Below are 27,165 nucleotides of genomic sequence, written 5' to 3' on the forward strand. Positions count from 1 at the left end.
TCTGTGTCTGAGTGTTCAGCTCCTTAGATTAAAGAACAAATCTTAGAGCCCTCAAGATTCACCTCAAGATAACAATGAGGTGAATCTATGCAACCTCTCAGGTGCATGATGCACTTATTTAGAGCATCTCTTGCACTCACACAACAAATTCTCATGCATCAGGGGCCAAAACAATGACCTTGTTTTGCAAGGAACAAATCTTGTTAATTTGCTATCAGCTCTTGGTTAAGTTATGCAGTTACGTGGTCATATGAAATGGCATTTGCAGTGCAAGTATTTTACAGAATAAAAAGTTAGGGGTATTTTCATAAAATACTTCAAGGTCCAAAAGTCTGACACCAATATAAGAATGATACTTAGTGATTTTGATTTAATACAATTCAAATTTGTAATAATTTAATTTCAGTAAAATGTTGACTTTCAGAATTACTAAGTCTCCCCTGATCTTTAATGACAGCATTTACTCGAGCTGCCATAAACTTCACAAGTTTGTGCAAAACCTTATGATCTATGTTATTCCAGCTTGATTTGAAAATGTATCTTAAGTGTAAATCCTAACTGATTGTTTATAAAGAACTATGTAAAGTATTTTAGTACTTTTTTATATTCAATTTGAATGTACATTTGAAGTTAGAAGTTTACATACACTTAGGTTGAAGTCATTAAAACTAATTTAACCACTCCACAGATTTAATATTAGCAAACTATAGTTTTGGCAAGTCGTTTAGGACATCTACTTTGTGCATGACACAAGTAAGTTTTCCAACAATTGTTTACAGACAAATTGTTTCACTTTTAATTGACTTTATCACAATTCTAGTGGGTCAGAAGTTTACATACACTAAGTTAACTGTTCCTTTAAGCAGCTTGAAAAATTCCAGAAAATATTGTCAAGCCTTTAGACAATTAGCCAATTAGCTTCTGATTGGAGTTGTACCTGTGGATGTATTTTAAGGCCGAACTCCAACCTGGTGCCTCTTTGCTTGACATCATGGGAAAAATCAAGAAATCAGAAAAAATATTGTGGACCTCCACAAGTCTGGTTCATCCTTGGGAGCAATTTCCAAATGCCTGAAGGTACCACTTTGATCTGTACAAATAATAGTACACAAGTACAAACACCATGGGACCACGCAGCCACATACCACTCAAGAAGAAGATGCATTCGGTCTGGTAGAGATGAACGTAGTTTGGTGTAAAAAGAATCAATCCCTGAACAACAGCAAAGGAACTTGTGAAGATACTGGAGGAAACAGGTAGACAAGTATCTATATCCACAGTAAAACAAGTCCTATATTGACATAACCTGAAAGGCTGCTCAGTAAGTAAGAAGCCACTGCACCAAAACCACCATAAAAAAGCCAGACTACAGTTTGCAAGTGCACATGGGGACAAAGACCTTACTTTTTGGAGAAATGTCCTCTGGTCTGATGAAACAAAAATGTAACTATTTGGCCATAATGACCATCCCAAGCCGAAGAACACCATCCCAACTGTGAATCATGGGGGTGGCAGCATCATGTTGTGGGGGTGCTTTGCTGCAGGAGGGACTGGTGCACCTCACAAAATAAATGGCATCATGAGGAAGGAAAAGTATGTGGATATAATGAAGCAACATCTCAAGACATCAGCCAGGAAGTTAAAGCTCGGTCACAAATGGGTCTTCCAAATGGACAATGACCCCAAACATACCTCCAAAGTTGTTGCAAAATGGCTTAAGGACAGCAACGTTAAGGTATTGGAGTGGCCATCACAAAGCCCTGACCTCAGTCTGATTGAAAATTTGTGGGCAGAACTGAAAAAGCGTGTGCAGCAAGGAGGCCGACAAACCTGACTCAGTTACACCAGTTCTGTCCGGAGGAATGGGCCACAATTCCAGCAACTTATTATCAACTTATAGCCTTGTGGAAGGCTACCCAAAACGTTTGACCCAAGTTAAACAATTTAAAGGCAATGCTACCAAATACTAACAAAGTGTTTGTAAACTTCTGACCCACTGGGAATGTGATGAAAGAAATAAAGGCTGAAATAAATCATTCTCCCTAATACTAAACTGACATTTCACATTCTTAAAATAAAGTAGTGATCATAACTGACCTAAGACAACGAACGTTTTCTACGATTAAATGTCAGAAATTTTTAAGGAGTTTAAATGTATTTGCCTACGGTGTATGTAAATTTCTGACTTCAACTCTAGATAATGTATGTGACAATCCATTAGCTGAACAGCTGCTGCTTAATGTATACTGCTATATACATCAAAGTCATTACCAACTCATTCAAACTGTGTGAGATCTTGCATTGCACGGTCTCTGTAAAACTAACAACTCAACATTGCTTTTTAACGATTAAATGCATTAAATGCCTTCTCTTGCCAATTGCTGTTAAATACAACTACATGTTTAGAGATTGCTTGATTTTTGAAACCACATGATCTTTGCAATGAAGCATTTCAGTTTTCATCGCCTTTTCGAACCCATTTTCAACAAGACATTAAAACTACTAAGTAAAGTTGAAATAAGCATCTTTAAAATGTCTTTCCCCTTCCCTTCCTTGATGACACTCTGCGCTAATGAACAGTGAAAGAATCTGGTTGGGATGCAGGAAGCCTGTCACATCGCAACCCTCCCAGTCACAGATGGAGCTCCAGATGTAGGCTTTTGTCTGCACCTGCAGGTCGATGTAAGCCATCATGTGTGAACTGCTCTGTGGCAACTGGGTCAGACAGGTCTCTGAAGGCCCTTGACGGAAGAAAACCACCTCCCTATCACATAAAAAAATTAATGTGCAAGGATGGCAAGTTCAACTGTGAAGGGGGTGACCTCACTGCTTCCATACAAACACCAAATTGATAATTAAAGGGATTTTTAAACTGTAAATTAAAATTCTGTCATTATTGACTGAACATCATGACCAAACCCATATTAATTTGTCCATGGAACAGAAAATAAGTTTCTGCTCCCTTCCTTCTAATGAAAATGGATAGGGAACAGGTTCTTTCAAGCTCCAAAAAGGACAAAAAAGCACTATTAAGTATTATACCACTCTTGCTTTATACCAAGTTTTCTGGTCACTATTCAGTTTCATTGTATGGAAAAGAGCAGCTTGGACATTGTGCTATAAAAAAATAATTTTGTGTTAAAAGAGGTAGTAAATGATGACAGAATTTTCATTTTTGGCCAAACTATACATTTTAGCTGAAAGCATGTGGACAAATAGGATTGCAGCTGGCATACAGGTCCTGTCTCACTCCCATCTTCGCCCCTCTCGCCAGTACAAGGAGCAGCCAGTCTCTGTCATGTTAAACCTCCCATGGGGCCCACAGCCTCAGCAAACAAACCCCGCTGTAAGACTGATAATTAGCACACTGGGGACGAAGTAGAGTTTTCTTTCTTTTTTACTTATTTATTATCATTTTTTATATGGAGAAATAAATTTGGGCATAAGTAACATTTAGATCGAAATTATTGCAGTGTTTGGCCTGATGGATGAAAATCTTAACTATCTAGGGAGCTCATGGAGGCGATAAAGACAAAAACACTGAATAAAACAAAGTAAGCCCAAGGTTATTCGTGCTACACATCTAAATATGCTCATAATTGTGAGAATGTATAATGCCCCTGATGATGAATAAGCAAATAATTCTTCCAGGGCTTTCAACAAGAAAACTCAAAGCAGACAGAGTGAGTCAGTTTGATCAACAGACTGAAAAAGCCATATTTTGTGACAACAGCTTCACTGAGATAAAAAGTTTAGTCTAGGGATGGGTCACAAGAGTAGTCGCGAAATTGTGTTTACAATAGTTGCCGCTAATCGACAATCAATTTTTTCCTTGGTACAGTTTGTGGTCTGCCCTTCAACAATCACGAATGAGAAGAACTACTTGACAAGTTTGCAAAACAACCATGAAATCGCAATATGAAGCAAGATATTTATCTACCAGTCAGATCGAAAAAAGCTGCAAATGCAATGACGAGTTCGCTGTTGCTTTCCTTAACAAGATAGAAAACATTCAAGACACTTTCACGAACTACAGTGATGTGAAAAAGTATTCTTGATTTCTTCTATTTTTGTGCATCTAAATTGGGTTCAAGTCAGAACTTCAAACCAAAACTTTTATTTCGCTTCTTTTGAGCCATTCAGACGTGGACTTACTTTCATGCTTTGGGACATTGTCTTGCTGCACAATCCAGTTGCACTTGAGCTTCAACTCACGGACTGGTGACCAGATGTTCCCCTTTAGGATTTTCTGGTAGAGAGCAGAATTCATGTTTCCCTCAATTATTACAAGTCTCCCTGGCCCTGAAGCAGCAAAGCATCCCCACACAATCACACTTCCACCATCATCCTTGACTGTAGTTATGATGTTCTTTTTGTGGAATTCTGTGTTTGATTTATGCCAGATGTAATAGGACCCCTGTCTTCCAAACCGTTCCACTTTTGACTCATCAGTCCACAGAACATTCTTCCAAAAGGGTTGAGGATCATCAAGGTGTGTTTTGGCAAAATTCAGTCAAGCCTTAATGTTCTTCTGGGTTAGCAATTGTTTTTGCCTCGCCACACTTTCATGGATGCCATTCTTGGCCAGTGTCTTTCTGATAGTGGAGTCATGAACAGTGACATTTATTGATGCAAGAGAGGCCTGCAGTTCCTTGGATGTTGTCCTTGGCTTTTTTGTGACTTCCTGGATGAGTTGTCACTGTGCTGTTGGAGGAATTGTGGAAGGTCGGCCACTTCTGGGAAAGTTCACTACTGTGCCAAGTTTTCTCCATTTGGAGATAATGGCTCTCACTGTGGTTCTGTGGAGTACCAGAGCCTTTGAAATAGGCTAAACACAGTTGTAATCTATTTTCATAAATGTACATTTCTGTGTTTTGACATATTTCCTATGGAAGCAGAACATATCGCAGGGCTTGTCCATTTTTAAAACCTAGCAAATAGGCTTTAATTATGTCACAGTTTTAAACCATTATTTGCTACTTGCTTGATAGTTACTGGTGGCTTTTGGAGGAGGTACATTCTCATTCTAGAGTGCATTTGAGTGAACAAATATCTGTGTAGTAGTGCAACAAAAGTCATCAGTATTTTTGGTCTATATTCCCATCAGAATTGTTTATGTACATATATGCTAAAAGGGAATTTTGACAATGTTTATGAGTACACTAATATAAAGATGGCATCACAGCTAATAAGCATGCACTAAAAGTTACAAAACAAAATTTTTATCAAGACATGGCGCATTTGTCAATTGCTGTATAGGACGACTCTCACAAAACCTGTCAATAAATGTCCTTGTTATGTTTTAACCCAAATCAATACCTACATTGAGGACCATTAAGGTTTTTTTTGCCTTTTAACCCTTCCCAGACTAATGAATTCTAATCACCTTTTTTCCTCATCATTTACGGAATTTCTTTCGACCTTGGGATAGTGTGCTACTGGGTGAAACCTTTTAACTAGGGATGCACCGTTACCACTTTTTCTCTTCCGATCTGATTCCGATATCGGAAATCTCAGTATCGGCCGATACAGATCCTGATCCGATACAAGTGTTGTTTTTTTGCATAATCAGTTTAGAATATCTTTACATTATTGTGTGGAACTAATTGGGAGTACTCTTTAATATGTAAAGAAACACAAACCTCAAACTACACATTATTTCAATATAAATGTATAGCTTATAAAAAACACTTTATTTTTAACTAGTATACTGGATAATGTAGCAGCAAAATCAACAGTAATTCCAGTCTTCAAGTCTTCAGTAGAAAAGAAACCAGTGTTTTATTTTTGCCTTTTTTTTTCTCAAATTTTTTTAAAACTCGCATCTGGACTTTAAAGGACTCAGATCTTTTTTTTTCAATTTAGTTGTAAGACATCAGTCCACTTTTCATTGAACCCATTCAACTTAAATATTGCTATAAATTGTAAACAAATATTAATGATGACAATAATAATAACAATGATAATAATAATAACAATAATAATAATTTGTTATTAATATTTTTATTATTGACTGTTAATTTCAAATTATATTACAAATGTAATGTATTAAATCGTGCACTTTTCAAATCCTCACGCTTTTATTTTGACATTCTAAACTCTCCAGGAAGTCCTGTAAGTGTCTGTTTGTAGACAAGTTCACAGTAGTTTAATTCACTTATTCAAATTCTGGAAGAATGCACCTCCTCTGCTGTTCTAAATGCATATTATAAGTGAACCGAACTATTGAGCATCTACATCTGAGATGCTGTTCTTGAGTAGTGCTCAAATATTGCGCAGTGCGTGAAGGCTAAAAATAGCTGTGAGTGCATCACCAGCCTGCGCGTGAGTTTGTGTCAACAGAGCAGCACCAGTCACTGGTGGCGAATAGTATATATTTACTTATTAAACAGCCTTTTGTGATTCACAGAGCTATCACACGTCTTCAGGTGGCTTTGAAGAAAATGCACGAGTCATATGAACTGCTATATTTGTGTTTTATTATGTTTTTTTTATGTCATTTTGGGTGCTCGACAGTAACGAACATGACTAACACACAGTATCAGATTTGGATCAGGCTCGTCGGACCGATACTTGATCTGTCTAAAAGCTTCAGAATCGGATCGGTGCATCCCTACTTTTAGACAACTTCAAGTTGCTGGAAAAGTTCGATTTAGGTGTTGATTTGATTGAACAGGGCTGGCAGTAATCAGGCCTGAGTGTATCTAGTCCAGCTGAATGGGGATATCTGGGATAAACACAAACATAAGAAATCAGGATGGTCGCAAATACTTTTTCTCAGCACTGTATTTCAGTTCACCTTCAGGACAAGTTACCTGTACATATAATAATGTATTTACTTGTGTATCATGTCTGAGGGGAGATTAGAAATAGTGTAAAAAAATAATATTAATGGTTAAAACATATGAACAATTAGAATTAAAACATATGATCATTTTTGCTGCATCTTTGTTTCCATTCAGTTAAAGTAAATGGTGACTGTGACTGGACATCTCCTCATGTGTTCCACTTTTTGGAACAACATAAGGTGAGTAAACTATGACTTTTTGATCATTTTGAGGTGAACTATCAGTTTAAATATTTTTTCAGGAAATGTTTGTTAAATTTGTGTTGAACTTACCATCTCCTGGATCCACAATTTCTACTATGGCCATTGCTGGTGACTCAAGAATGCCCATCACCGGCTCAGTCAGAACGATCTGGAAGGTCTCAGACTGCTCGTATTTCCCATCTGAGAGGATCCTCACTCTCCATGTAGCTGTAGCCTGGCCGGGGTTAAACTGCACCTGCTTCTGAGATTTTCCCAGGAAATCCTTTTCCTTCTCTGCGCTGCCATCCAGAGTACCAATCCCTTAAAAACACACACACACACAAATATCACAATTTGTCTTCAAACTGAACAAACTTTCCTAACTTCATATCTCCAGTCTCCAGATGTCACAACTCATGAGTTTGAGAAGGATCTAGTCAAAGAAGCATGTTATCAAATGTATGAAGAGTTACAGACATTTGCAGATTAACAATGCCATATAGAGAGATACAGACTTCCTATGGAAGTCCTAGGTTATAAAAGGCCATTTACACACTGCAGCTAATTACAGTTGTAATCCATTTTCTTTTCCATTTTGACATACTTCCCATTGAAACAGAACATATCGCAGGGCTTGTCCATTTTTAAAACCTAGCAAATAGGCTTTAATTATGTCACAGTTTTAAACCATTATTTGCTACTTGTTTGATGGTTACTGGTGGCATGAGGAGGAGGGACGTTCTCATTCTAGATTGCATTTGATTGAACAAATATCTGTGTAGTAGTGCAACAAAAGTCATCAGTATTTTTGGTCTATATTCCCATCAGAATTTTAAATGTGCATATCTGCAATTTTTTACAATGTTTAAAGATGGCCTCACAGCTAATAAGCATGCGCTAAAAGTTACACATTGGCTTTTGAACAAAATATGGTGCATCGGGATGCTTTCACACTTGGTTTGATTGCTTGGACCGAACCCGGGTTAATTTCCTCCCACTTCCACTGCCCCTGCTGGTCTGTGTTCACATCATATAATTTAGGTCCAAACCGTGTTTTAATTACATCATCAACATGCGTATGAGCAGCAGCTGTTTTTCACTGTAACTAGGTAACAACTTGAAGACGTGAAGACGTCACAGTGTTAAGTATTATAGTTTATCTTTTTGGATTTACCACAGAAACTTGCCATTCACAGAACAACACTTGTGTTAATCTCCCATGGATGCATTGAATGTGCAATGATGTGATGAATATTACCATTTGTCTGCTGCGAGCCCGTGGATGTGTTGCAAGAGATGTGAAGTATGTGAGCTCCTCTCTGAAGGCGGTGTATTTGGACACAAGCAGGTATTAGAAATGCATTATAACATAATAATTGTGATCGTGAGCCTGCAAAGACTCAAATTATACATCATAAAAAGCGGTTAACTTCTGCGATTTTGTACGATTGCAGTCATATTTGCAGTGACATGAACCGTACCCCAGACCACCTTGTCAAGCTGACCCGGGTGCACACCCCAATTCGGAAAACAGCATTCACATTATACAAACAAACCAAACTTTGAAGGCATTCGACCCTGGGTACGCACCAAACGGCTAGTGTGAAAGCACCTTAAAATTGCTGTATGATAACTCTCAGAAAACCTGTCAAGAAAATGTCCTGGTCATGTTTTGACCCAAACCAATACCTACACTTAGGACCATTAAGATTTTTTGCACTGACATTATTTATCAGGTCACTCAAGCAAATTGTACCACTCAATTCTCATTACTGTAACACATCCAGGACAATTTATTTTGACTATTCCCATTGTTTTCAATGATGATTTTCCTTACTGTAGCACAGTCTTTAAAAAATAAAAAATAAATATGCTATAGTACAATGATTTGAAAAATAATTTAAATCAGCAAAAATGAAAGGCAGTAACAAACACCTACAGTATTATTTATGCGATTATCTAATCAGCCAATCGTGTGGCACCAATGCAATGCATAAAATTATGCAGATATGGGTCAGGAGCTTCAGTTAATGTTCACATCAACCATCAGAATGGGGAATAAAAGTGATTTCGAGTGTGGCATGATTGTTGGCGCCAGACAGTATTTCTGTAACTGCTGATCTCCTGGGATTTTCACACAGAACAGTCTCTAGAGTTTACTCGGAATGGTGCCCAAAACAAAAAACATCCAGTGAGCAGCAGTTCTGTGGATGGAAACATCTTGTTGATGAGAGAGGTTAACAGAGAATGGCCAGGCTAGTTGAAGCTGAAAGAAAGGCAACGGTAACTCAGATAATTGAGTTGCTCAGTTTAGCTCTGCACGTCAAACATTGAGGCAGATGGGCTACAACAGCAGAAGACTAAATCGGGCAATTTTTAGGACCCTTGTGTTCCTAATAAAGTGCTCAGTGAGTGTATATTGCAGTTTAAATACCATATCGTCTATTGTGGTAACGAGAATATCGTAATGCCGTCTTTTTCTCAATGTGTAATGAGATGTGCGTAACTGTCATGAAAATAAAGTCACAATGTACGAGATCTTAATGGCCCTAAATACAGGCTTAATTTTCTATATGCAGAATATAACTTCTTATTTAATTTTGATTTGGAGTAAAAAAAAAGGGCCAGGAAATTTTCATGACAGGTTTTGTGAGAATGACCCAATACATCTCTGTTCCCAACTTACTTATAACTTAACAAAAAAATAGTTAACACCAAACGGGTTAAACTGTTGGTATCCATTTTTCGTGTTTACAACCGCGAGACGCAACAACATTACTATGGTTACTATGTTTATAATCGCAATTTTGTGAGTGACTCAGTCGAGAGTATTCCGTACACATATTTTCCAATATGTACATGGCTAAACATCCTCAGAGGCTGCAACTCACTGATGTTCTGAGGCTTGGATATAGTAACGAAATCAAGGAACATGTTCTACTAAAGTACAGCATGTACACTCAAATATCTCTCTACTGTAACAGGTAAGAAGCTGTGATGGGATTCCCACATAGTGGGGGAAACCTGCGGTGAACCTTCCCAAAAGTGTTTGATCTCTGATACGTCAAGCAGAGTCACTGTAAGGGATCCGTCTGACTGAGCCTCCCAAACAGTTGTGAGGAATTATATTACCCTTGTCTTCCAGATCAATGCTGGATGGAATGCTAATCTTCAATCCATAACAGTTAAATGGTATTCGTGATGATTTTATCAGTTACTACATGACAGCAAAAGGAACATGACATAGAATGTAGATATAGCCATCTAATTATAGATAATGATGTTTATACTGACCGAGCATTCAAATTCAACATAGAATGAGACATAATGATAACGACCGATTTTTCTAACTACATACAAAGCTTTGAATGGTCTAGCTCCACAGTACTTAAATGACCTTCTGACATGCTATATTCCATCATGTTCACTTCGATCACAAGGAGGTAGATCCTTTTCCTATTTGGCTCCTAAACTACGGAATAGTCTCCCTAACACTGTTCCGGATGCAGACACACTCACTCAGTTTAAGTCTAGACTAAAGACTCATCTGTTTAGCCAGGCATACACCTCATTTATTCATCAACTCACAATTAGGCTGCATTAGTTAGGTCTGCCGGAACCAGAAACATCCATCATGATCTATAACTGCATAAAATTGAATGGCATCTATGCTAATATTATTCTATTTGTTTCCATGTCTCAACCTCTGGATTCATATCCCGAGGTCACCAGAACCGGTCAGATCCAGCTCCGTTACTGCTTGGTGTCAGACTCCACTGCTACGTGTCTCTGAGTGATGATGACTAATAGCAACCAGTGCCAGACAAACATCACTTCAGTCTATTACGATGGACTTCAGAGGATGAACTGATGCCAACTCCAACCATAAGATACTTCATATGCAATTTAGACTTAGAATGGACAAGTCATGGACTTAGAATGGACCCCACCGAACCTCATCAAAATGACCTGCCATTTGAACTGCGATGCACCTCATTGATCTCTGCCTGTCTATTGATGGACTACACTCTTGAAATGGAATACATAGACTATTGTTTAATTGCAAACAAAAGCCTTCATCAGCCAACTAACAAGGACAATTGCATCTATGTGAACTTCTGCAGTTAATCCAGGATGGACTTCAAAGATATTAATCATTAATCTTACATTTCATAATTTATCTTTTTTTTTTTAAACACTGACCCTTAACACTTACTTAGTTTACTAATCTTAATCCAAGACCTGCACTGGACATAAATGACTAATATTGGTATTGTATTCATGCTGTTTAGCCAGAGGGGAACTGGCCCCCACAGTGAGTCTGGTTTCTCCCAAGGTTATTTTTCTCCATTAACAACATCTTATGGAATTTTGTGTTCCTTTCCACAGACGCTTTCAGCTTGCTCACTGGGGTTATTAATACAATTTTTATTTAATTATTACATTTTTATGCACAATTTACAATCACATTTGATCAAACTACACAATGACGACTCTTATTTTTATTACAGTTTTATTTTTTTGTTAATGCATGATTTCCTGTAAAGTTGCTTTGAAATAATGTGTGTTGTGAAAAGCGCTATACAAATAAAAATGACTTGACTTGATGATCCAGATTGATCAGAGTTTTAGTGAATGTTCATTCTTGGTTTGAAAGTCTCATATACTGCAGCCAATCTCAAGCTGTTTTCCACCTGCTAAAAGTGCTACATATTTAGAAAACTTAAATATCTAAAATAAAAATTTGTAATTCCATTTCTGCACTGCAATTTTTTTTTCTTCAAAAATAAGAAATAAAATAATACATTTAGAGACAGAATCTTTTTATTCACTTTTATTTGTATTTCCTAATCTGTTATGTTAGGATCCTTTAGAACAATATGCAGAGGTGTAGGTGCTACACACCACCAGTTTGACAAACTTTACCGCATTTTAGTCTCATAATTAGTTTGTCTGGTGTTTAGGAACAATATTAATAATATCCTACATCTTCCGTATTACCTCATTATAACTGAGTGACCAACTATCTGATTACTAAGAGGCGTCATTGGGGAATAAATATGGGTGATTATGTATTGAGCTGTCTGATGTCAGATAGTTCTGGAAGCTTGGAGCAAGATGGGTTTTGTGGTCTTTTCAGGAGCAGGAACAGTGTTAGGGAAGTAATCAACTAGAAATGACTTATTAATTAATCCAAAAAAAAATTATCACATTACTAATTATTTTTCTTTTAATTTTTTTTCGAAATCACTTTTCCCAGAAAAGTTTTTGGTTTCCTGCTTAAATCCAAAACTTCTATATTCCCTCCTTGTTCATTGTCGCACACCCTTTGGCTGTCACAGAAACGCTAACAGACGTACATATGAATTCATATTTTAAATGTATTATACATATTACTTTAGTGCAAGTAATGTACTTAAATTACTTAATTGAAAGTCAGTAACTGTAATCTTATTATAAGAATTTAAAATGTAATGCGTTAAACTACTTTTTAAACTAAAAAGTTATTGGATTACAGTGCCTAATTACTTTGCAACTGGATACACCCAACACTGCTAAGTTACAATATATGCATAGTATAATGAAATCTTTTATCTCAAAGGATAAAGGAACATTTGATTCCTCATGATAATTCCCCTTTAAAACAAGTGAAAAAAGAAATCAGCCAATGAAACAAGACATAATACACCTGGTAATTCTTCTTAAAACAAGTAGACTTCAAACAAAGATGTCATACAACAGAGATGTTATAATTAGATTTGAGCTTTGATCTGAAAATGTAAGACTTTTTCTGCATTTTTAAAGGAGTTACTCCTGAAGTTACCATGCTATTTTCTGTACATTTAATTCAAGATCAATTAACTTACATTAATATTTATTCATTTAGCAGTCATTTATATCCACAGACATACAGTGCATTCTAGATATTTATTGCATCAGTAGCTTAAAAGCATTCTCTATACAGTCTTTGTATTAATTCATCAATTGCTCTGCATTAAAAACAGAACTTCTCATCACTACAAAAGAGAACAAAAGCCTTTACATGTTTTGTCCAACCATGTCCTTACATGTGGAGAAATCTTCTAAGAAAAAGCCAAGGAAGCAGGGTGCAGGCAAAGGTATAAATTGACAGAAAGATATAAGCGGAGAGCAATAAAAAGAGAACGGGGTAGAGTTCACTTTCAATTCCATTTCTCTAACAGCAGGGGGGCCCATTCCAACCACAACAACAGGCAGAGGACGGCAGCTACAGCAAAGTAAAATGTGAAGAAAAGGAGAGAAAAGGAACAAGGCATACTAGGAGGAGTGTGTGAAAAAGTAGAACAAAATGACCATGTATAGTAAAGTAATGTTTACCGCAGACTTTATTTTACTGCTAAGTTCAGATACCCCCAAAGGAAAATCCTGAGGGAACCCATGGTGTATTCTCTTCCGGGTTTGTGGACTACAATCTTTGCAGCACTATTGATCTGTTGGAAGCAAAATTCCTTATTATGGAATTTTCATATGGTCAGGAGGCATGATTAATTGTGTTATTTTGCATTATAATTAAGCACACTGAATTAACATGCTAAAATCGTCAGCCTTACACCGTGCCTACACCGGACGCGAGCGTAATGTAAAAAGCAAAAGAACCCCATTATAATTAATGATGCTGTCTACTCTGGAAGCGTCTGCTGCAGTGCGTTGCTTTGCGCCGACAGTAAACGGGTGTCCCGTTCCATTTTGTGCAGCACACGCTGACGATACTCCTACCAACAACACAAATAAACAGTTTAGATTGTTCGTGTTGACGTGCCCAGTCTAGACAGATGAGTAAGTCATTGAGTTTTCATTAGTTGACATGCTATTTTATATAAACATGTACATATTTTACTAGTGGGACTGTTTTCAGACTTGCCAGACAGGATTCAGAGTATTGACATTTGATATATGACTCCTAATAAGCAAGTTTTTGTTACATTAATTACTGTTTCGGCTAAAGCAGGTATTTAAATTGTATGCTGTATAATATAAATATGGTATGTAATATGAATGTTTAGATGATATTTTATCTAGTGTTTATGCTGCCTCATTATCATCAACAAAGCTTGTGCTTGCAAATGTGTGTTCAGGTTAAATTAGTCAAATGCACTTTAAATATGCCCATATTAGAAAATCTGCATATTATAATGATTTCTTTTAAATTGTAAAAAGAGTTCAGAATATCAATTTTGTTTTTGTATTTTGGATCAAATAAATCCAGTCTTGGTGAGCAGAAGAGACTTCTTTTAACGGTAGTGTAGGTCTAAAATTAAGTAAAGTCTTTATGTAAAGAAAATGTATAGTCAGATTTCTTATTTTAACTTAAAACTTGATTTTGATCATTAAGTCTCCTCACATTCATTCTCTATCCCTCATTGATAGGCCCAGGGGAGGGGTCTTTTGTCTCTCAGGTGTGAATTACATCCATATTCATGATCATTCATGCCTCCTCGCATATTACCATTCAACACTAAAATTGTCTTACAAAAGTTAAATTACTATATTGTTTTTTATGAATAAGTGATCAGGATGGTTTTCACATAATTTTGTTGCAAAAACTCTAGGCTACAAGATCCAATTCTCAAAAGGCTTGTGGACAAATGCTTAGTATGTGTTATATGGCCTTATATCAATGACTTAACATTTTAGTTTTTTCAAAAACCATGCATAAACATTATTTTCTAAAAAATACAAACCGGTACACACATGTTGCTCACATATTATTGTAGCCCAGTTTGTGCTGAATACAGTGTTATCAGACTTTGCAACTGAAAAAAGCACAAATGTCAAGGCATGTCAAAACTTCTCCAGGGCCCAAAATACCCTCAGACCCCAGAGGGTTAATAAAACATATGGGTTTAAACAACACGATGGTGAGTAAATGGTGACAAAAATGTCATTTTTGGTTGAGCTATCCCTTTAATTTGAGACTTTCACTTTTCTGTTGATTAAAGGAATCATGTTTATCATGTGACTGTATACTTCATTTCTACAGTGGCATCTGAAACTGAAAACTATTGATTTTAAATGATGCTGCATCCAAGCTACTTGGTGTCAGTGAAAGTTCAAGATGACACAAAAAGAAAAGATACTAAGTGTACCTTTAATGTCAGGATAAATCTGTAGTGCTCAACTGAAATTAGGCTATTCACAGACTATATATTGGAATAAAATGGAGTGAAATACACATGATTGATCGCTCGTTGGTGACATCATCCGCAAAAATATGTGGATTGATTAAGTCAGAAAGGAGAGAGATTGATTACTCTACTGCCCCCCAGAGACAGGGAGCTTCATTCAGTTTCATTTACCTGCATTAGTCTGGACTATCATTAAAACAGCCCTTCTCCTTCTCTCCATCTGTCCCCCTCCCTTGTTCCCTCTCTAGCAGCATTCTGCTCCATACATATTTCTACTTTTCACATTGCCACTTTTCAACAGACTTTAACCACACACACCACAAATCCAATGCTGCTTGAACAAAGCCCCACGGTTTCATGAATACTGACCACATGTTGGGTGCGCTGAGCACAGTGCAGAGCAAGATAAGCAGGTATACAGTCAGAAAAGCATTCAGACATTTCTACAGATTCTAGAGAGAGAGCGAGTGCTTTCATCTCTGACTCGCAGACACAAAGAAGCTCAAACCACTTATAAGAACATCTCTAACAGCTCCCTGTTGATAAGCTTAAGTAATAACAGCTCTCGCTGTGTGCACTGGCACAATTGAATGCTAATGATTCACTGTTAACGTGTTTACGCTTTGACTTTTTGTCTGGTTTAATAATTTTTAGACATTATGGGCTTTCTAATTTGTTTTTTTGCAGCAGAAACTAGGCCAAAGATAACTGAGAATCTAACAAAATAAACCTCAGAACTACTTCACTGACAGAAACTCAAATAAAGGATAACTGATTTAAATATGAGCTAAGCAGAAGACTTCCACAAACAAGAAGATATACGCACCTACAAAGGAAGTTTCTCCCAAGAAACCTCTACGTCTGAGGACCACCTCAAAAACTTTGTCCAGCTCATCGACCATGTAGCTGGGCTTCTCCAGAGATATCCAAGCCCAGTTCAGATGAAATTGCTGGTCCTTCAGTTTGTTTCCTCCTAAAAAACAGATCCGAGTTATTACTACCTTATGAATATGACCTTCATATTGGACTCATAATGGATTAGAGATAATAATTAAAACATAATCTGTATATCAAGTTCACACAAAAAGGAAAATTTGGTCATAATTTACTCACACCAATGTTGCTCCAATCTCACGTGACTCTCTTTGCTCCATGGAACACAATAAAAGATGTTAGGCAGAAGGTTCATCTTTAGTCACCATTCTGTCTAACATCATTTTTTGTGTTCCATGGAAGAAAGAAAGTCATACAGGTTTAGAACAACATTAGTGTGAGTATAAGTCCTTAACCCATGTAAACTATTAATAAAGATTAGTTTGTATTGGGATAGAATGCAGTAATGTACAGTGCAAAACAGATACATGAAATATTTATTTGCACTTCTCATGCTTGGTTTCACAACTCTGTTTATCTCACATTATACACATCATCAAGCCGTTTTACAAGCTGATTCAACATCATTACTTATGCCAATAGTTTTAAACTGTATAAATCATCAATGTATTGGAGCCCTTACAAAACAGTACTGTGCCAGCACCATGGTACAGGGATGGTATCAAGTGGTATTTTGGTACCATTAACATATCACTTCAAAAGATCTATTGTGCGATAGACTTGCCACGATATCATAATTTTCACAACGATGCGGTGTTCACGTTCAAACCGACTAAAACCAGTTTTACCGTTGGTTGGACGCTAAGTGGTACTATGGGGTAATTTTCGTTAAGCAATATCCTACACAATAATGCAAGGCAGCTTTATTTCAAACTTTGAACTTTATTTTACCCGTCTATGTTGGGCACTTCTTTATTATTTGGTCCAGGTCATCAATTTCCAAAATGTTGTAATGAAATCAATTAATATGGTGGTACAATTATATTTTTGTCAACAAAACTAATTTCAAACATTTAAGGGGGCTTTCACACTTGGTTCGATTGCCTGTTCCGAACCCGAGTTCGATTGCTCCCCCCTGCCCCCGATGGACTGTGTTCACATTATATATTTGTATCCGAACCGCGGTACGCTTGCGTCATCAAGCTGCAGCTGGTGCGTAATCGTGTTGCTTGATAACCGCGAAATGAAAAGGTGTCAAAATTCAATGAATAGACTTGCTCGGTTCACATTTGTTCTTCTTTTTTTTAACCTTTGGTTTTGTTTTCAACATCAAGATACAGAAACACACTTGCGTCTGTCTGCCGCAAAAATACTGAAATCGTTCAAAAGACAGCGGGCTGTCCGCCGAAGACAATTTTTGCGAAGGCAAGCAGAAATCATCTCTCTGCTTGCAGTGCGTGTGCGTGTGCGTCAATCCCGCTTTTCGTCAAGGTAAGTGTATACACACACACACACACACACACACACACACGCACGCACGCGACGCACGCACGAAAGTAAACTCTTTCCGCTCATTTTGAAAGTGACGCGTGTGAGACTGACGACCACATTATACGTCATCAATAGCGGTTCACTTCCGCGGTTTGGTTCGATTGCGTTCATATCAGCAGCGAACCGTACTGGAGTTCACATGAACCGTACCCCAGACCACCTTTTTAAGCGGACCCGAGTACGGTTCGCGGGTGCGCACCCGAGTTCGGAAGATAGCGTTCACATCATCCAAACGAACCGAACTCTGACGTCATTCGAACCGGGGTGCGCACCAAAAGTGCTAGTGTGAAAGCCCCCTTAGTATACTCCTTCAGATCAAAAGATTTTTAAGATCATGAGAAACACTTCAGGCAAGTGACCACAAACTATTGAATGGTAGCTTGTGTGTAATTTACATACATACATACATACATACATACATACAACAATATCCAATTACATTGTCAACCCCCCAGCTGAGGGATCGGTGAATATTCTTGCTTTAGTGATTTTGCACTGAAAATGAAGTTCATTTATTTAAAAAACTAAAAACTTAAACCAAAAGGCATTTCTAAATTCAAACTGCACTTCAAACGAAACGAAAAAGCAATCAAAATAAAGAAGTGGTCAAAAATCATATCCACCCACCTTTCCATTTAGCGTCAGGAAAGTATCCTTCAATGATGATAGGCGGAAAATTACTAATGCATATTAAGATATAAAAACAATTATAAATGTAAACATAATAACTATAATGATGATAATATTCACTGAAATAGAAATCATGGTTCGAGGTGAATGTGTTTTTGTATTATTTTATGATTTAATCATGGATATATAGGCTGCAGAGTTGCTTACAGTGAGCTCTGTGGAAATAAAGCGAAATGAACTCAAAGGACCTCCTGCTGAGATGGTCTGAGGTCTTTTGCAGCACTCTTAGATTATACTATTCTTGCAAAATTTTGGCTGAAACAAAGAAAGTGTAAGAACCCTTTACATACATGTTCCATGAGACTGCACACCTCTGAACAAACAGCACGTCAGACATGCGCATAGATGTCTTTTCTCTCATCTGTTCTTAATAATATAATAAAGTGTGTTTCTTCAAGCGCGTGTCTGTGTGTCTATCAGCATTTCTCGTGTCATTCCGAATCCGAGACGCCATGCACATTAAGTGCATGTACTTTGCTGCCAGTGTAATTTGATAAGTTGGTAAAGAACATCTAGCTTTCAATGCGTTATTTAGGTTCATTTATCATGGGTCGCAAAACAGTTCATTTGGAAACTGTTCTTTATTTAAGGTGATTATATTCGTTAGGCTATTGTATTGACACTGGAAGCTCCATTCATAGATTTTCTCCAATTTAAACCAGTATAAAATTTCACACCGGTGTTGTCCCTTGTATAGAGTAAAATCGGTAACACCATACACTGTGGCAAGAACTTATTCGATTTTTAATTGGAATCACTTCAATGACACAAACTGTATAAAGCTCCTAGATCATATCTGATTTTCCGCAACTCATGTTGTCTGGAGTTCTTTGTATGCTGAATGTCCTTGGTCAGACATTTTATCAATGTTTTGTCTGTTGATTGATCCAAAAACACTTTAAACTGCAGTACAGTCCATTGAAGTGACTGTACATCTATCCCTCACAGCCTCGTTGTCATTCCCATTATAAGGTAAAGATGGTGCTAGCGTGAATAAGGTCTATTGTGCAATGGATGTTATGGTATTTGGAAAGCACAAAGAATATCATGCATAGTGCTTCAAAGATTACCATGCATGCCAAAAAGATGTCTCAAATGAACCAAACAAAGTGTAAATTGAGTTCTAAAAAAAAAAAGCAAGAACTCATGCTTTATGCATATGCATATATGAAAGGACATAAGGAAGACCCTTATGCCTTCAAAGGCAGTCCACACTCTCCCAAGATTAAAAAAGAGGGAATACCAAAAGAACAAAGAGCAATAACTTACAGATTTACGAAAGCTGTGATAAAAATCTGTGTCAAAGGCAAAAGACTGTTTAAAGTTAGGCCTTTAAAACCAGGGCTGATCGCATTAAAGGGTTAGTTCACTAAAAAATTAAAATAATGCCATATGTTTCTTTCTTCCTTAGAACATAAATGGAGATGGTAGGCATCTGAATATTAGCCTCAGTCACTATTTACTTTCATTGTATGGAAAAAAGTTGCAATGACAGAGAGGCTCTTAATATCTCACTCTCCAACCTTGCCTGAGAGATGTCATGTCTGAAAAATGGACATAATTCCAATACCAATGTATTTCTAACTCAATATTAGTCACTAATGGTGCATGGTTGCCAGGTGATAACTGTGCAGCAGGTGATATACAGTGTTTACAAATCCAGACTGTTTTGGAGGAAAATAAATAATTTTACCCATTAAAGCCATTATATATGACATTTGACGAAGATTATCAGCATATGCCGCATAGTATGTTGAATTATCATATGGTCCAGTGTCAGATGGGATGCATCACATTTAGAGGCCATACAAATGTGGATTGAAGGTACATTTTCAGCAGTAACTGTAGCAATTGTACCACATTTCATTTCACAATCTTTGATTCAGAAGTCAAGAAGAGACATTGCTATTTCCACTATGAGACTGGCTACAATTTAGCCAAATACAAAAGTTTGTATTTCTGGATTTAATAGCCAAAAATGTAAAATTCTGCAATGCTTTATTCAACCTCATGCTATTCCAAAGCTGTGTGACTTTCTTATGAGGAACAAAAATGGAGATGTCCATAGCAGAATGTCCAAGCTGCTCTTTTCCATACTGTGAAAGAAACAAAGCTATCATATGGCTTCAGAAGACTTGGAATATAATGAGTCTTATTGAGTAATTTTTAGGGCTGTCAATTGATATTTTTTTTTAAATCAAATTAATTACATGGTATGCCTATTTATTAATCAAATAATCACAATAAAATTGCATATATAAATATTTGCAGAGGAAGCCCCTAAAATAACAATAATTTATTATATAATGATGAAATAATTATAAATAGTTATATTTAAATAATAAAAAATAATATATACACTACTGTTCAAGAGTGTGAGGTCACTTGCCTGAAATGTTTCTCATGATCTTAAAAACCTTTTGATCTGAGGGCGTATGCTTAAATGTTTGAAATTAGTTGATGCAGGTTGGCCTGTATATATATATATACAGTTGAAGTCAGAAGTTTACATACACCTTAGCCAAATACATTTAAACTCAGTTTTTCACAATTCCTGACATTTAATTGTAGAAAACATTCCCTGTCTTAGGTCAGTTAGGATCACTGTTTTATTTTAAGAATGTGAAATGTCAGAATAATAGTAGAGAGAATTATTTATTTCAGATATTATTTCTTTCATCACATTCCCAGTGGGTCAGAAGTTTAGATACACTTTGTTAGTATTTGGTAGCATTGCCTTTAGACTGTTTAACTTGGGTCAAATATTTTGGGTAGCCTTCCACAAGCTTCTCACAAGTTGAGTTGCTGGAATTGTGGCCCATTCCTCCAGACAGAACTGGTGTAACTGAGTCAGGTTTGTCGGCCTCCTTGCTCGCACACACTTTTTCAGTTCTGACCACAAATTTTCAATCAGACTGAGGTCAGGGCTTTGTGATGGCCACTCTAATACCTTGAATTTTTTGTCCTTAAGCCATTTTGCCACAACTTTGGTGGTATGCTTGGGATCAAAGCCCATTTGGAAGACCCATTTGTGACCGAGCTTTAACTTTCTGGCTGATGTCTTGAGATGTTGCTTCAATATATCCACATAATTTTCCTTCCTAATGATGCCATCTATTTTGTGAAGTGCACCAGTCCCTCCTGCAGCAAAGCACCCCAAAACATGATGCTGCCACACCCCTGCCTCAAGGTTGGGATGGTGTTCTTTGGCTTGCAAACCTCACCATTTTTTCTCCAAACATAAATATGGTCATATACATACACTTGCAAACTGTAGTCTGACTTTTAATGGTGGTTTTGGAGCAGTGGCTTCTTCCTTGCAAAGCAGCCTTTCAGGTTATGTTGATATTGGACTCGTTTTACTGTGGATATAGATGGATATACTTGTCCATCTGTTTCCTCCAGCATCTTCACAAGGTCCTTTCTGTTGTTCTGGGATTGATTTGCACCAAACTACGTTCATTTCTAGGAGAAAGAATGTGTCTTCTTCCTGAGTGTTATGATGGATGCATGGTCCCATGGTGTTTGTACTTGCATACTATTGTTTGTAAATAAATATACAGTTGAAATCATAAGTTCACATACACTTAGGTTGAAGTCATTGAAACAAAATTTTTTAACAACTCCACAAATTTCATATTAGCAAACTATAGTTTTGGCAAGTCGTTTAGGACATCTACTTTGTGCATGACACAAGTAAGTTTTCCAACAATTGTTTACAGATAGACTGTTTCACTTTTAATTGACTACATCACAGTTCCAGTGGGTCAGAAGTTTACATACACTAAGTTAACTGTTCCTTTAACCAGGGGCACGTTCAGCCCTGACAAAAATGTAGCAAAACGTTTATTTAAACGGAAATGGTGGTGCGTTGAACACACTAGCATTGCAACTATGGCAGCTGAGAAGGCCATTCTTTTCGAAGAATTTTGGGATCCTGATGAAATCGGTTTAAAAGACGTGTTTAATACTACAAAATACACTCAATGTTACAGTCACTGCCCTTGCCATCCACAATAGCAGAGAACATCCCAATCGAGTGAAGGGATATGTGAAAACTGTGGTTCCTAATTATGGTGAGCCAACATTTGTGTCGCATTTCAGGATGACAAGGCAAACATTTCTTCTAATGTCTTAAATTTTTGCATACACCAAGCTGCAGTGGTCACATTTGTAAAGGACTTTTGTTGGATCCATTGTGTGCACTGCATTTTTAATACGGCTGGGTTTATATACACATCACTGCTGATGAGGTAACACCTTTGACACACCCACCAAACGAGAGAGAACATACCTCAAAGCCCGTTGCACAACGTTTCACACCATTTCGAGGAAACACGCCTTTCAACCCAGAAACCGTAGCAAAATGGTGCACACCGTTTTGAGATTGAATGTGTCCCAGCTTGGAAAATTCCAGAAAATGATGTCAAGCCTTTAGGCAATTAGCCATTTAGCTTCTGATAATTAACTGGCTAATTGGAGTCAATTGGACGTGTACTTGTGGATGTATTTTAAGGCCTACCTTCAAACTCAGTGCGTCTTTGCACTGTTTTGCACTGCATGTTTTAGTATACCATTTTGAGTGGATATACCAGGTTAAAAGAATTTCTTTCATCATTTCTGCAGTCAATGCCAAAGTATTAATGCATTATCCTTTTCAAAGTTACAATGCTGCTATTTCCTCTTGTCAGGTTCTATCAACTTAGGAAATAGGTGACGAATAGGGTGGTTTCAATGAAAAATGTCTGCAATACCCATTTGAGTGCAAAGAAAAGCTCTTGGACTCCACTATTCACTAAGCTTACTGCATTCAGGTCTTTGAGGATACATTTTTTGACTTGGGCCAGTAAGGAACCACATAGCAACACTATAGCGATCACACAGAACACCTTAGTAACCGCATAACAACCCGCTAAATCGTTCATAAACTTTGCAACCACCTGGACACCAACCACAACACCCTTGTATCATGGTGGTAAGTTTTACATGGGCAAGCACCACTCCCCTTGCCTTCAGATAATCTTAAAATCTAGATCCATAATATGAAAACAAATAGTGGATCAAAATACGTTGCGAAAGTGAAAACGCACCGTTTTTGCTCTGATGAACTAATATCATAACTGTGAATTCAGAGTTCTGCTGTATTTACTGTGTTGTCAAGCTGAACAAAACTGAGCTCTCATTAGCTTTGCTTCTAAAAACAAAACAAAAAAGCACTGACAGTTGCTTTGAAGCCCAGTGGATTTGTCCACACCCTGAGGATAGAGAGAGTATCCATACAGCCTCTCACACAAACAGCCCCTAATGACTTTATTAAACAGGAGAGATTCAGAATTAGTTTAGACAGTTTCTGCTATAAAGACATGGCAATACAATCAGAACAACGCATTAAAAGCTAATATTAGTATATTAGTAACCACAAAGATTACCATAGTATTACTAGAGTAACCATATTTTAACAATGAGATTCATGACTAACAATGAATATAGTATTAATACAGGAAAATCCTGTTATGGTAAGGTCAGCATAAAAGTAATCCATATGACTCCAGTGATTAAATACATACAGTGAGGAAAATAAGTATTTGAACACCCTGCTATTTTGCAAGTTCTCCCACTTGGAAATCATGGAGGGGTCTGAAATTGTCATCGTAGGTGCATGTCCACTGTGAGAGACATAATCTAAAAAAAAAATCCAGAAATCACAATGTATGATTTTTTAACTATTTATTTGTATGATACAGCTGCAAATAAGTATTTGAACACCTGTCTATCAGCTAGAATTCTGACCCTCAAAGACCTGTTAGTCTGCCTTTAAAATGTCCACCTCCACTCCATTTATTATCCTAAATTAGATGCACCTGTTTGAGGTCGTTAGCTGCATAAAGACACCTGTCCACCCCATACAATCGGTAAGAATCCAACTACTAACATGGCCAAGACCAAAGAGCTGTCCAAAGACACTAGAGACAAAATTGTACACCTCCACAAGGCTGGAAAGGGCTACGGGGAAATTGCCAAGCAACTTGGTGAAAAAAGGTCCACTGTTGGAGCAATCATTAGAAAATGGAAGAAGCTAAACATGACTGTCAATCTCCCTCGGACTGGGGCTCCATGCAAGATCTCACCTCGTGGGGTCTCAATGATCCTAAGAAAGGTGAGAAATCAGCCCAGAACTACACGGAAGGAGCTGGTCAATGACCTGAAAAGAGCTGGGACCACCGTTTCCAAGGTTACTGTTGGTAATACACTAAGACGTCATGGTTTGAAATCATGCATGGCACGGAAGGTTCCCCTGCTTAAACCAGCACATGTCAAGGCCCGTCTTAAGTTTGCCAATGACCATTTGGATGATCCAGAGGAGTCATGGGAGAAAGTCATGTGGTCAGATGAGACCAAAATAGAACTTTTTGGTCATAATTCCACTAACCGTGTTTGGAGGAAGAAGAATGATGAGTACCATCCCAAGAACACCATCCCTACTGTGAAGCATGGGGGTGGTAGCATCATGCTTTGGGGGTGTTTTTCTGCACATGGGACAGGGCTGACTGCACTGTATTAAGGGGAGGATGACCGGGCCATGTATTGCGAGAGTTTGGGGAACAACCTCCTTCCCTCAGTTAGAGCATTGAAGATGGGTCGAGGCTGGGTCTTCCAACATGACAATGACCCAAGCGCACAGCCAGGATAACCAAGGAGTGGCTCTGTAAGAAGCATATCAAGGTTCTGGCGTGGCCTAGCCAGTCTCCAGACCTAAACCCAATAGAGAATCTTTGGAGGGAGCTCAAACTCCGTGTTTCTCAGCGACAGCCCAGAAACCTGACTGATCTAGAGAAGATCTGTGTGGAGGAGTGGGCCAAAATCCCTCCTGCAGTGTGTGCAAACCTGGTGAAAAACTACAGGAAACGTTTGACCTCTGTAATTGCAAACAAAGGCTACTGTACCAAATATTAACATTGATTTTCTCAGGTGTTCAAATACTTATTTGCAGCTGTATCATACAAATAAATAGTTAAAAAATCATACATTGTGATTTCTGGATTTTTTTTTTTAGATTATGTCTCTCACAGTGGACATGCACCTACGATGACAATTTCAGACCCCTCCATGATTTCGAAGTGGGAGAACTTGCAAAATAGCAGGGTGTTCAAATACTTATTTTCCTCACTGTATATTCAGAAGAGATCTGATAAGTGTGGGTGAGAAACAGATCAATATTTAAGTCCTTTTTTACTATAAACCTCCACTTACACTTTCACTTTCAAATGTGAAACTAAACAGGTGCCACTTATGACTTTCAGATGTTAATGTGAAAGTGGAGATTTACAGTGAAACAGGACTTAAATATTGATCTGTTTCTCACCCACACCTATCATATTGCTTTTGAAGATATGGATCTATCCAATAGAGTTTGGATTACTTTTATGCTGCTTTTATCTGCTTTTTGGATCTTCAGATTTCTGGCCATCATTCACTTGCTTTGAAATGACCAACAGAGCTAAGATATTCTTCTAAAAACCTTAATTTGTGTTCTACAGAAGAAAGTCATACACATCTGTGACAGCATGAGGGTGAGTAAATGATGAGAGAATTAAAATGTTTTGGCGTGAACTGTCCCTTTAAAAAAACATTAACCATGGTATTGTGAAGGAATGCAAATTATTGCGAGGGAATTATTGTAGCTATTTAAGAAAATAAATTCCCTCACTGTCCTCTAAAGGTGGTCGCACACCGGACGAGAAGTTCCACGCCACGTCGCGGGTAGGACATGGCACAGGTATCAGACAAAAGCCACGTCAATGAGGTTCAGGTGGCAGACCAAGGCTTTTTCCTTCTTCAAGAATGTTCAAAGTGATGTTGATGAGTTTTCAGGTTAGCGTATGAAACTGGTGTGACTGTGCAAACTGAATGATTAGAAATTGTCTTTTGTGGAAAACAAAAGGAGATGTTAGGCAGAATCTTCACTTCACTATTCACTTTCATTGCATTTTTCACCATACAATAAAAACAAATGGTGACTGAGGCTACCATTCCGCCTAACATCTCCTTTTGTGTTCCACGGAAGACAGAAAGTAATCTGGGTTTGTAACGACATGTGGGTGAGTCAATGATGACAGAATTTTCATGTTTGAGTGAACTGTCTAGATGCTGTCAAGCTAGAGCAGAGAGCCTTTGTTTGGAGAATAACAGGTCTTTTTGGCTGTCAGCAGTCCCCACTGAAGACCGACTAAAGATACTAGTCACAGATGCCTCATTGGTCCAACACCTGTCCACTCGATCAGAGACACTTCAAAATGTTTAAACAGGAAAGGCAGTTTCTGGAATACCTTTTGAGCAGGTGTGGTCTCACCACTGAATCAGTCAGCCATGCAGGTCTAAGGTTAATCCAGAGTATCACATCTCTGACCCTAAATTCCTGTGCTACCCTCACAACCAAACAAAACCTCACCTTTGACTGTCTCTTTAAGGCGTTCAGAGAAAACTCAAAGCCAGTTCTCACTAATCCACATATGTTTGCCAGCCAATTAGTCTAGCTTATGTACCATAGCTTTTTGGGAAAAAGAGCTAGAAAAACATCCATTTACAACATTATTCCTAGTTAATTTTAAATGCAAGAAAACAGAAACAGAAACAGTTCAAACATGTGGTTGTCTACATTCACACTTAATTGCCATTGTTCTTTATTGTTCATAGGGTTTCCTTTGCCAAACCCTCAACAAAAAGCCTTCACAATAGCAGATACACACTGGGAAAAACATGGCCAGGAAAGTGAATTTTCTGTTCTGCCAGACGCAACAGAGTTTTAGCAACTAAAAGGTGTTGAACAGCTTGTGAAATTGCTTTCAGCTAAAAGCCGGAAGCAAAAATAGTATAAATGGTACAGAATGGTGATCA

The 27,165-nt window shown here is 37.6% G+C and overlaps 1 protein-coding gene across 2 annotated transcripts in view; it reads right to left on the minus strand.

Moving 5' to 3' along the window:
• Window positions 1-27,165, minus strand: part of LOC127636471 (FRAS1-related extracellular matrix protein 2-like) — an 89,338-nt gene that overhangs the window by 45,630 nt on the left and 16,543 nt on the right. For both annotated transcript variants that reach the window (XM_052116942.1, XM_052116943.1), the window contains exons 3-4: window positions 16,022-16,168; window positions 7,121-7,351 (exon numbers count right to left, since the gene is read on the minus strand). In XM_052116942.1, the coding sequence (XP_051972902.1) occupies window positions 7,121-7,351; window positions 16,022-16,168 (378 nt within the window). The remainder of the gene's footprint in view (window positions 1-7,120; window positions 7,352-16,021; window positions 16,169-27,165) is intronic.

This window comes from Xyrauchen texanus, chromosome 44 (assembly GCF_025860055.1).
Source record: "Xyrauchen texanus isolate HMW12.3.18 chromosome 44, RBS_HiC_50CHRs, whole genome shotgun sequence".
Lineage (NCBI taxonomy): Eukaryota > Metazoa > Chordata > Actinopteri > Cypriniformes > Catostomidae > Xyrauchen > Xyrauchen texanus.